Source organism: Stegastes partitus, unplaced genomic scaffold (genome assembly GCF_000690725.1).
Source record: "Stegastes partitus isolate 25-593 unplaced genomic scaffold, Stegastes_partitus-1.0.2 Scaffold497, whole genome shotgun sequence".
NCBI classification, from domain to species: Eukaryota; Metazoa; Chordata; class Actinopteri; family Pomacentridae; genus Stegastes; species Stegastes partitus.
Genome location: NW_007578228.1, coordinates 283169 through 296306, shown reverse-complemented (window position 1 = coordinate 296306; position 13138 = coordinate 283169). Strand labels below are relative to the sequence as shown.

Below are 13138 nucleotides of genomic sequence, written 5' to 3'. Positions count from 1 at the left end.
TATTAAATGCCCTACATTGTTTTTTTTGTTTTTTTTAATTACCTGAAGAACAAGACATTGGTGTGATCAGGATATTTTTCATTGTTAAAACAAATCTGTACAACGTTGTGATGAAGTTATAACAAAGGTTTGGTTTGGTTTAGACCATATGGCAGTGTCAAAAGCTGCAGTTCCTTGAACGACCACTTGAGGCTCCAAAAGTGAGCCAATCTGCACAGACCTCCACGTTAAAATGTCCAACTTTACAGCAGAAGAAAACATGTTTACAACTTAAAATAAACACTGTTTTGGTCCGTATAGCTAATTTCCCAATTCAAGACAACTGTACAGCGGATGATTTGTTTGTATAACTCATCCATTTGACTTGTATTAAGACTTTAAATCTGAATTATTTAATTCCGTTGTTAGATTAGCCAGGAATTAGGAGCCAGACTATGCCGAGATGATGATGGCCGAGCCCCTAGATTGAATTTTAAAAATGTATTTTTTCATTTTTTTGAGAAAATCTGAGGGTTTGTCCATCTTTATATACAGTCAGTGGTTTAGACACAAAAATGTCTTGGATTAATGAGACTCACATAACGAGGGGGAGGAGCAACAAACCCCCAACTGAAACCAGAACTCAGGTGTTAATGGCTCCTTAAGGATATAAGCATCTGGATCTCCCAAATAGTCAGTCAGAGCTGATGAAGCCTCTTGGATGAGAGGTGGAACGTCTTCAAGGAACTCAAGCAAGTCCAGTTGCTACGACTAAACTACAAGAACAACGATGACCTGGAGGACTGAGAATCTTCACCGACATCTTGGATTAATGAGCCTCGTCATCATGGTCACAGTAATGGATATGTAATTATCACTTAAGGTGCTGTTTTAATAGAAACTGTTGACTCCTGGTTGGAAATCTGCTGTGTTAAAGCCCATCGTTCTGTTGACCACTACGTCCACCGCCTCGCTGAAGTCCGTCTTTGCTTCTGTCAGAATTACTACTGCCTCTGGAGAGCTTCACCGCTTCAACATGCTGGATGTCATTCTGAGCCACTCACTGAAATGACTGATGCTCTTCTTGGGAGACCGGCCGCGATTATTCATCTCTGATAGTAGGCAGTCACGGAGGTGTGCAGCCAAGTGTCAGTGCAGGAGGGGGAACGCTGAGTGGACCAGCGCCGGTCTGACTAAGTGTCATTTTTATATCAGTTAGTCATTACCCCACAAGAATGAGATGTTAGTAGAAATGCGATAAACAAACAAGACTCTTGCCAAGACAATTGGCAGCCGCCGCACTACAATTTACATTCGGTGCCACCGGGCCGGACTTGGCAGTAAATCGGATAAATTATCTGACGGCACACAACAGGAACAGTAATGGTGGCGTTTTTACACAGCAACAGAAATTAAAATTTCTGGTAATGGCGAGGCAAAGTGGCAACAACAACAAGCCACTGGAGAGACGCTGTGAGGGCAGAAAACAACCGACAGACCGGCTGCACACGGCAACACAAAAAGGCTTCTTATGTATGTATATATGTGTCGGTATCTATGAAACACCAGCATGCTGTGTTTATGAGCCGAGTGTTTATTAGGGAGAAGAATCTCCCTCCTACACTTACCAGAGACTCGAGGTTTGTCAGAGGATGAGGGACTGGGTTTGGGTCCCTTGTTGCTAAACGACATGAAGAGGTGTTGACAGAACTCTTCGGGGAGTTCACTTTCCAGGAACGTCTGCATGAAGACCTTGAAGCCCTCAAAGTCAATCTCCTAAAAAAAACCAAGACAGGAATAGAACACGCAGCTTGTAGCGGAGAGCTACAGGTTACAAGGAAACACAGATGATTTTTGATACGAACAGAGTCGCTGTCGTGTTTCGCTTTTTTGGGAAAATCTGTGATCATTTGCAAAATGTTGTGGATTCATGTTCTGCATCGGGGACCTTTACAGCAAACAGCTTTGATAGATTATTTATCTTATGGACTGAATCTGTGAGTCTTGCATAGACTGACACAAAACAGAGGTCTTGCATTTTGCTCATACTTATTACCAGTGAGTGGAGGACACCTTAAGTGTGTAATATTTCCCTCTAAGTGGTTGCATGTCCTCGAAAATGCTGATTTAGTTTTTTTTATTGCTTCATCCCTACTTGAGAGAGTTGCGTTACTCAGCGAGGAGCTATTTGAGCGCTCAGCAAAACCCCAACAGTAAATCAGAGAGGAAGAGACGGCGGTTACCTGCGTGAGGATTTCCTGCTTCTGCAGTCGGCAGCATGCAAGAAAGAAACAAGCTCGACATGTTCTTGCTTTTATGTATAACACTTAAAATGCACAAAATATTCATGTCAGATATGTTCTTGTACAGCCACTAAATTAAAGACGTATCATGCAGCAACTATTAGTCCATCACCTATTCCCAAACATAACAGAGGGAACCCTTCATTGCCCTTTGTTCCATTTATTTTTATGCCTTTTCGGTTTATAGTTCTGCTGTGTGTGGATAGATTTTTAACAAACCACAGCAAAATTTGTAAAGACCATTTAGAGGAACTGCTCTAAACTTCATTTCATGTTTAATTGTTGGCAAATTCAATGCTTCAAATCACTTACATAATTCATTTACGCAAAGAAAAGCAACTATAGCAACCAAAAAAGTGTCTAAATGTCAAAGAATTTTTCCATTTACACACAGACGGATGCACACGTGTTGGCATCGATGGACTATGAGCTGCGTGTTATATAAGGCAGTGTAAACTGAACGTACCTCCTCTGGGTTGTATTTAGCCAACACGCCATCTCCATGGAACTCCTGCAGCACATCCTTCAGCTTCTTAGTCGAGTCTGAGGAAAAACATTCAGGACGTCGGCTGTTTACATTTTGTTTTAAGTTCATTTAAAGCACAAGTTAGATTTATATCTGCAAAGAATGGCGCTACGTTATACTACACAGCTTAAACAAGTGCTGCGATGGATGTGGTTCTACTGGACACATTTCTACACCTCTATGGGTTACAGAAGGTAACAGTGCAACACCCTGCACCCTGTCTGGATCGCACATGTGGCTGAGGTGCAACATCATCGTGTCTGCAGGGAGGCATCCCCCCGTTTGTGAGTCAGAGGTGTAAAAAACAAAAGGATCCAGCCCTCGAGGTCATGTTAGTGCACGCAGGGAGCCTCACGGATCAGCCGCTACTGGAGGCTTCGAAAGCACATCGTCTTCAGTTAGCGCAGCTACAAACCGCAACATTTAGCAGCACCAGTAAACAAACAGGCATGTGGCAAGCAACTTGTATAAAATAAATCAGCAGACACAGCGTGGGAGCAGGGATGTGGTCAGGAACTGAGCGTAAAGATGGGAAACTGCTGAACCGTTCGTGTGTTTGATGCAGGGTCAGCGGTTGATAACGTTTGAGGAACCATCAGGCTGATTCCACTCTGAAAACATTAAACTGTTGTTGCACATTTAGGAGTTTTTGAAATTATTGATCACACATCGCATAAGAAACTAAATTATTGCACAAATACAGTAATTATTGGCGGCGTTGTGGTGCGGTTAGCAGGTTCGCTAGTCTGATATTTGGCCTGTACGGAGACCAAAACCACAGCCCGGATTCTGCAGCCCTGCGTTATAACTGGAAACTGGGCAGCCGCAACATTAAAGCCACCTGCTTAACATCATGTGTGCGCTCTCTGTGTGCCAAACCAGCTCAGGCCCACTGGGTCATGTGAGCAGGACCTCTGGGTGTCCTGAGGATCCTCGATCACACGTCCTGGGCGTTCATCGAGCCGCTCCTCAGCTGGTTCTGCAGCGTTTCGGGGCGAGCGGTCCTGCTGGAGAGTGCTGCTGGTATGAGGGGGTGTTCTTGGACTGCAACAATGCTGAGGTGGGTGGTACATGTCAGAGTAACACCCACGTGAATGTCAGAACCCAGAAGTTTACCAGCAGAACGCAGCAGCGCTGTAACGAGATAATCGATGCTGTAAACTTCATGCGCCGGTGGTTGCAGCGCGGCGGCTGACGGATGTGTCACACTGAGGTGGAAACCTTTGATATTTTCAGCATGTAAATTCCCCTCAAACCACAAACTGTTGTTTTCATATCTTATGTTTCTAAACAGGTTACGTTTGCTCCGAGGATTTTTCTCTCGACTATTTTTGTTTCCCCTCACAATAATAACTTTTGCAACCCTTATGAACAGTTTCCAAGATGCTGCCAGTTGAAGGGGGAAAAACACCAGATACTATAGAGAGAGGTGACTCCTAATGTGATGCAGTTCATTGCTCATGACTTATTTTAAAAACGGTGATGTCGGTGTACACCCACTGGCTGCGAGCACAGCTGCAGCTGCTTGGCTGAGACTGTAGCTGGACGTAGTTGTTGCTCAGCTGTGGTTGAATCTCTGCTGCTGTCTACATGTCGAGCTGTTTGAACCTGAAGTGCTTCTATGACAGATGCGTTACAAACAAACGACATGAGGTCAGGAACACGGGGACGCTGAAGACCATCGCAGCAGCATTAATGTGGCAGCCGTTATCAACTAATGTGTCACCGCCAGGTTTCTAACAACTGAAGTGCAGCCGTGGCGTGACTGTGGCTCATAATCACAGTCTGTCACCATCAGCCTGCTCGGTGACTGGTCAGAGAGCAAACAGCTGAGATGCAGCGATGCAGACTTGAACTCCGGCAGTCACAGCTGAGGACGATTCTGGCTGGAACCACGACCAGCTGCACTCGACTATGCAGGTTTTGTATCGTCTCATCTAGAAATGCAAAACTTATTGCAGAGTAAAACAAAAGTAATCCAGAAACAGAATTTCCCGATCATGAGGCTCACACAAGGGTTCTGTACGTCCTCCAGAAAAACGACAGACTAAGCAAAATTGCTGTAAAACAAATTAAACACACACAGAAATAACACGAGGAACACAAAGGCGGATTCTTTTCGCTCGCTGTTTTAGCAATCAGCTATGGGAAAATTAAAATAAATAAATAAAAAAAAATTGCTGTGATAATTACTGCACGCTGCAGAGAGTTTATGAGCCCGGCTGCTAAATCAATTTGCTGCGCCACAGATACCAGGTTCTAATGTTGCCGAAGTTAATTAGAAGCACCATTTCCTCACATGCACCGGAGGGGCCCGGTTCATCCCCCAGCTTAAGCTGCTGCTGCTGCTGCCCGCTCATCACAAATGATATTAAGATGCCTGCTTAAGTTCATACTTCATATTAGCTCTACCTCTTCACAGGTTTTAATTAGAGCAGGAAGAAGGATCTTTAACTCCTCCCTTTAAGAGTTCAGTGTATACGGGGTAGCAGCTCTGGATTGAAGAAACTTTAACACACCTTTAGTTACACTGAGCAGCCCGGGAGGTACATTTGCTGTTTATAAAACTGCACAGCAGGGCTTAGATTGATAATTATCTGTAATGGTGGGAGTGCCGGTGAGGAAGTATAGCGCAGGTACATGGTTATAAAAACAGTCAAACTTGGTGAAACTGTATCATCAGACTGAGTAAATTGTTCAAAAATCTAACCTCAAACCAAATATCCTCCACCTCACACAGGCCTGCCTACTTGTCAGGCTGCGGCATCTACTTTGCATTACTTTCTGTGGAATAAATCCATCCATCCATCATCTCTACACCTTAATCCTCACCAGGGTCATGGGGGCGGAGCCTATCCCAGCTGACTCAGGGTGAAGGCAGGTTCACCTGGACAGGTAACCAGTCTATCACAGGGCTACACTTAGAGACAGACAACCAAGCACACTCACATTCACACCTACGGACAATTTACAATCACCAATTAACCTCAGCATGTTTGTGGACTGTGGGAGGAAGCCGGAGAACCCGGAGAGAACCCACGCTGCACGGGGAGAACATGGAGACTCCACGCAGAAAGATCCCGGGTGAGGCGCCGCTATAGCTCACCTGGTTGAGCTGCCATCCTGTGTGCAGGGCTACAGTCATGAGTTCGAATCCCACTCATGGCCCTTTCCCACACATTCTTCTCCCCTACTTTCCTGTCTCTCTCTCACTGCACTATCAATAAAGGCCAAATAATGATTTTATTTTTGCGAACCGGCGACCTTCTAGCTGCGAGGCAACAATGGTAACCACTGCTCCACCTTGCAGCCCACTGTATCATCAGACTGAGTAAATTATCTAAAATCTAACTCCAAACCAAACATCCTCCTCCTCACACAGGCCCGTCGACTCGTCGAGCTGCAGCATCTACTTTGCATGACTTTCTGTGGAATAAACGCGACAGAAAATGTGTGTTTGGTGTTCGTTCGCTGATATTCTGCGTCTGGCTGGATGTGCATTGAAGCTCTCTCTCCCTCTTAACAGCAATTTGTCACCTCCTGCACTAATGGCTTTGCATCTTTGTTTTGTCGGGATCCATTTTACAAATAGTGAGCAGAACCAAGCGCCTGACGCCGGACTGACTGTGTGTCATCATTACCGACCGTCTTTATTAGCACGCCGTCCACACAAAGCCATTAACGGAGCGCAGCGATTATGTGGCCGCTGATTGTCTGTCTACAATATGTTTTCTCAATCAGGGTAATGATTTAACCATTGTGTGGCACACGGTAATCACACAGTAATGTTTTTCATAAACACGCCGAGCAGTTCCTTTACCATCCGAGGTAAAAATAATTGTCCTTCTGTCCTTCAGCTCGCCGCCACACGACTCACATTAGCAATGATATCACATAAAGAGAAGCTCTAATTGTTGTGAGTCAGATCCTCGGCGGCTGCCCGGGCGCACGGCCATTAAAACGTTATGAAAGTGTGCACGGCTCGCTTTAATGAGAAGGAGATGAAGGGAGAGACGAGGAGGGAAGGTGAGGCGAAGAAATGCCCGTTATCGTAGCTCAGAGAAAGAGATGTTTTATAACCTGTAGCTGCAGAGAGCACAAGGAAGACGCCTGAAGCTCGGAGAAACGGGATTATCCAAAACCTGCACGTCGAGGCGCTTCAGCCCTTCGACGAGCACAATTGTAATTTCAAACATTTGTGAAACCTCACGTCTCAGACACATGTTTAATTCAACAAACCCACAGCCAGAAAATACTTGCAAAACACAGAAAGAACAACCAGAACCTGACAGACTCTTAAATGTGGCATCCGACAGGGAGAGAGAGTTTTTCTGAGAGTGGAGAACAATGTTTGCTCAGGCACAGAGCAATTAAAGGGAGAAATGTCATTACCGAGTGAAACACTGGTACTAGAGATCCTGGGTGAAAAGCATTAATTATTAAGATTCATACTCGCTGCTCTGAATAGCAAATAAAAGAAGTTAGCTCTGAGATACGTTTAACCGCTATATCCTCCCCGCTGCACGAGGACACAAAAAGCACTTAGAGGCTAAAAAAAAACTTGGATATTTAACGACTATTCGCGTCCATGACTTCGTTTCGCCATTTATCTTCCTACAAAGGATTTACTGCAACTGGTGTTTTGTACTTTCAAAGTCTGACCAAAACTATGTGTGGGTGGCGCTCAGCATCCTGCAGCCGGCCTGCCAGGTATCGTCACATTTTCCATTCTGGTACTATTTCAAATGATGAAACGTGTCAACATCTCGGAGCGTAACATAAACTCCAGGCATCCAGAGCGCCGGCGGCTGAGCGGGGAAGCCATTTGCTGGGCTGCGAATTAATCATTCAGGGCTCACCGTGAAGATTAAATGTTTGCAGCAGCCTGAGCTTCCTACATCAGCAATTTGAACCCAAAGTCGGCAATTACGGCATCAAAGCCGCGCCGTTAAAACAAGAGGTGTCGGAGATTAACCCGCCGAGTCGAGTTTGAACGTGCTGCAGGTTACAGCTCGCAGAGCCGCTCGTGTTATTGTTACTTTGGCGGTTTGATGCTATCTGAGAGAATCGGTGTTTGCGTGCGGCGCGCAGGGACCTCGCTGAATGTTTTGTTTCCATCTATGAGGAGGATTACTGAAGGCATGAAAGCAGAAATCTGACTCATGCCAACTTTCCAGCGACTCGGAGGGGTGAAGTGAAAAATTTGCCTCGAGTCGAAAATACTCAAACATCTGAGGGCGAACCGGAGGAGAGAACACAGACGAAACAGATAATGAGGAGAGAAATACTTTAACCTTCGTTCCTCTTAGCAGCAGTTAAAGGACTGATAGTAAATGTTGTCTGTGTGTTACGTGGAGAGATCAGGTGAGGATGTGTTACTGCAAACAAGACATATCCACAAATCATCCGGGTTTGTTAAAGGAAACGTGCACAGCCTTATCTACCTGTTGCTAATTAGAGAAAGTGAGTATGCATGTTTACATTTACCTGAATATGAGTTATCCAAAGGTGGTTTAAACATGTGGTGCACCTCCAGGCGAATGCACAGAAGACGTGAACTGGCCTTCTTGGAGTTTGGGTCTTGTTATGACTGATCTTTGTTTCCCTGAGCGCTAACAGCCTATATGCCGATACACACATAGCCTATAGGTCATCTGAGCTGCCACAACACGGCCGCTGAAATCCATAACAGACGGTGGCGGTTGCCATCACAACTGAATGTATGCAGCACTCATTAAGTGCATCAGAACTCGTTAGCGAAGCACAGATAGAAAGAAAAACCTACGATCGACGGTGCAGAGAAAGTGTCACGCAAAAGGAGAAAGAGCGCCAAGATATAACAGAGTTCAGCAGCAGCCTGCAGGTGAAGCATCAGTGAGGACCGAGCAGGTAGCGGCTCTCTGCTGTCAAATATCTAAACGCTTTTTTTACCGTTGGGGATTCAAAGATAGACTCCTGCTGCAGGTTTGACCAATTTCCAGGTTTTAACGATTCAGATTCTGAGCACAAATGCTTCGACAAGTTTAAATTCATGTTTCGAAAATAGTCCAACTTTAAGTAAATGTGTAAAAAAAAAAGTGGAACAAGAAAAAGAAAAGAAGCAGAAGCAGGGACAGATCCATTTCAGGGTGAACTGTTGAATGTCAATGTGTGACTGTGAAGTAAATTAGATCATCCATACATCCATCAGGTTCACCTGGACAGGTAACCAGTCTATCACAGGGCTACACTTAGAGACAGACAACCAAGCACACTCACATTCACACCTACGGACAATTTACAATCACCAATTAACCTCAGCATGGACTGTGGGAGGAAGCCAGAGAACCCGGAGAGAACCCACGCTGCACGGGGAGAACATGGAGACTCCACGCAGAAAGATCCCGGGTGTCCTCACCGGGACGCGAACCGGCGACCTTCTAGCTGCGAGGCGACGGTGCTAACCACCGCTCCACCTGCAGACCTAAATTAGATCAGGTTGGACTTTATTCAAGAGGTGTATAGTTGATTCGAGGGTAATTTGCATTATTTTAAGTAATTCTGATGATAAACAAAAGCCTTTAGTTTAAATTAGGGACTAGATGTTAATTTTAATTAGCTTGACTTTTTGATTTCTGTACACAAACATCAGGAAGGTTCGTAAATTAGGATTTTTTGCAAATCGTTGATCAACAACTGTTGTCAGTTCAAATTATGTTCATCAAACTGGAAGCGCTGGGCAGCAAATTCCTGGGTTTCTTTTAGTTTCCAGTCTGCGCCTGATAAACAGAAATTAAATGAGTTCCAGTCTTCTTGTAAAACTCCCTGCAAGAGACTAATTAGTACCAAAATATTGGGGGTAGTACTTTAAAAAGAACTGAGTCGTGCCATTTATTGGCTCAAACTGGGATAGTTGACAAAATGAGCTGCAGTGAGGCAGAGCTGATCAAAGACTCAAATAAACCCAAGATGTAGGCTTACAAATGAAAGAACATTAAAAACACTAAAGGAGCAAATTGGCTAAGACTAAACAGAGCAATTAAAACGGTGAATCAGCTAATACAGGAATAAAAACGTGATTTACCACAAGAATAATAACGAGTCAAACTGTAAACTCCTCCGTGGGTTTCTCCAGGTTGCAGGTGCACCGTCAGTAAAACTGGATTTCCCAAGTTCAGCAAAAGCAGCCGGGACTTGCAACGTAATCCAATTATTTGAGCGAGTTCAATAAGGGCCTGCGTTTAGCAGTGAAGTAACGTAAAGGGGTGAAACACCAGTAAGAGCCTCATGCATAAATAAAACCCAGCGTCTGGCACGCTTTAGAGGGAGGACGAGCCGACCCGGCGCACAGCTCACACTGATGAGCTTTATAATTATCACCAGTGATAAATCCTAGTGCAGAGCGATAAAAAAAAGCATCCAAGGGCATGCATATATATAAAAAGCCACCGATAGAGAGGTTATGAGGAATCTGTGGAATTTTTAGCAGAGAAGCACAATACGATAAGCAAATGGTACAAGGACGACGGGAGCTCCCGTAGAGGATGGAAGAAAAGGAAGCATACGTATAATAATCCAGAGTGTTTCTTTTATCCTACAAACAGATTTCTGGTGAGAAGTCGATGACGATTTTCTTCTCTTTCACAATTTTCACTCCTAGATCCGTTTAAAGATCACGACCAGATAGGTTTGCATTCAGCAGTAAATGAAAACAAAGAGTAACTCTCTGATGCAAATGCATTCAGTGATGTGCAAAGACGAGGCCTCATGCAAGAACATGGTTATGTTCCAACAGCAGAATTATGTGTCGCTGAAGATACACGTGAAACTATGCAGGTCTTCATGTCAAATGACCATCATGGAGACGGGGATTATGGGTAACTGTGGGTCCCAGCGACTAACAGAAGGAACCACAATGTCCATTTGGTTTCCATCCATCCATCCATCATCTCTACACCTTAATCCTCACTGGGGTCATGGGGGGCTGGAGTCCATCCCAGCTGACTCAGGCAGGTTCACCTGGACAGGTAACCAGTCTATCACAGCGCACCTGGTGTGGATAACATCAGTGGCCGGGTCCTCAGACACTGTGCCGACCGGTTAGGAAGTGTTTTCCAGAACCTGTTCCAGATTTCCATCACAATTGTTCCCAAGTGGTGGAAACTATCATCCCAGTCCCCAAGAGGAGCCCCCCCATGACCCTGAATGACCTCCGCCCAGTGGTGCTCTCCTCCCAGGTGATGAAACCCACGGAGAGGCTGGTTAAACAACACATCCTCACCCTGACCGAGTCACAGCTCGACCCACTCCAGTTTGCATACCAAGGACACAGAGGTGCTGATGATGCCAAAGCCTTCATCATCGACATCATCCATAAACACCGAGAGCTTCCCAACACATCTGCCAGGCTCCTGTTTGCAGACTTCTCCTTTAATACATCCTGGCAGAGAGACTCCACCAGAACGTCAACATGTGCAGTCAGCTCATGCTCTGGATCTCGGACTTTCTCACTAACAGAACACAGCAAGTCCGGATCAACAGTGACCTCTCTGATATCCTCACCCCCTCCACTGGCTCCCCTCTGGGCTGAACCGGCGACCTTCTTGCTGCGAGGCGACGGTGCTAACCACCGAGCCACCTTACAGCCTGAACCACGACGCATGCATTCTAAATCTCAACGATATATCGTGCAGTTCAGCAGAGTTACCCGCAGCATCCCATCTGTGCAGCTTTATCTTCATAGAAGCATAATTCTGCTGCGTGAGGTTCTGTGCATCACACAAGCTGGTTGGTTTGCTCAGTTTGTGTCGGGATGCAGACACAGAACGCATATAAAAGACAGTATAATAAAGCAGCTGTCCTGTAATAGCATCCCACACATGTTCACCTCCACGCAGGTGTAAGGAAAGTCTTGTGGCACGCCAAGTCCTGCAAATCTTTCTCCAAAAACTGTTGAATGTATCCCCACATCTGCCAACACTGCACCACTCACATCACATAACCGGTCAGAAAGTTTAACATGAATTTGGATGATAAGAATCATCTTGTTAAAGCCAAGCGATCCATGAAGGAACACAGTGAAGGTGGACACGGACAGAGACATGAGATAACATCATGTGTTCGATGCCAACATAGTCAGAAGTCAGAACTTTTTGGCAAAGTGGAGTTATTCTAGATTTAAGACAGACTGTGTGTCCGTTAACTGTGAGCCAGGCCTTGAATTCTTGCTCTGAAGGTTCCTCTGTGGCCTCAGCGTGTCGCTTTTAAAAAATCATACGTACATCAGAAATGCTCCGTTCCATTCTTCGACCTCACACACACCCTGATTACATCCCACTGCAGCTCTCCTCCCTTTGGTCTTCCCCTCAAGTGCCTTCATGCACTCCAGCTGGTCCAGGATTCAGCTGCCTGCATCATTACCAGAACCTCCTCCGTAGAACACATCACCTCTGTTCTCCAGCAGCTCCGCCGGCTCCCTGTTAAATATCACATCGATCTCAAGAATCTGCTTCTCGCCTCCGAAGCCCTTCATAACCCGACGCCATTATGCCGCTCCGAGCTGCTTCGTACCTGCGCGCCCTGTCGCGCTTTCAAACCCTCGACTCGCTCACACCTTCTGCACGCTCGGCTGCTGTGGGGTCAAGAGCTTTCGGTCAGTCTGTCCTGTGCCTCTCGAGGTTCTCGACAATCTCTCTCCAGCTTTAAATCCCAGGTTAAAATGCACCTTTACAAACTGGCTACACACTCTGAGGTTTGCCCTTATTATGTTTACTGTGTCACGTTGTTATTTTGTGATGCATTAATTCATGTTGCTTGTTTTTGCTTGACACCCACATGCATTATAATGAGCACAGACTTTACCTGACGCACACATTTTGTCACCTTGTTAAGCCAGTTACCAGTTTTTAGCTGAGCTGTTGGCAGCACCTATAGGCGCCTCCGCGGCTGCCTGAGGCTGTAATATGTCACCTGTTAGCGTTAATGAAAGGTAGCAGCGGCGGCGGCGCAGTCAGACTGAGAGTAGCGCCGGCTCTACTCACACTGGGTGTATTCCTGCAACAAGGCGAACTCAGCCGGGGTCAGAGTGACCCATTTGTCCTGGTTGCTCATTGTGGTCGGGCCTCGTCTCAGTGTCCACCGAGCATTCCCCGGGCGGCAGCAGCACAGCGGGACGTCTCACGCTGGAAAAAACAACAGCAGACATCAGATCACATCAGTCCCATTAACCACCGCAGACATCTCTGGTTTTTGGATATTGGCAAAGCAGGGTAGACGCACCGACCGTGTGGCTCCCAGCTAGTGATGCTTGTTGTGTGTAATTAAAGGAGGCAACTAAAGCAAATAATTGGTG

General features: G+C 45.7%; 1 protein-coding gene across 1 annotated transcript in view; it reads right to left on the bottom strand.

Moving 5' to 3' along the window:
• The window catches only part of dgkb (diacylglycerol kinase, beta), an 86996-nt gene extending 74099 nt beyond the window's left edge, over positions 1-12897 (bottom strand). The window contains exons 1-4 of the mRNA XM_008287365.1: positions 12828-12897; positions 2749-2825; positions 2223-2243; positions 1608-1755 (exon numbers count right to left, since the gene is read on the bottom strand). Of these exons, the coding sequence (XP_008285587.1) occupies positions 1608-1755; positions 2223-2243; positions 2749-2825; positions 12828-12897 (316 nt within the window). The remainder of the gene's footprint in view (positions 1-1607; positions 1756-2222; positions 2244-2748; positions 2826-12827) is intronic.
• Positions 12898-13138: the final 241 nt, after the last annotated feature.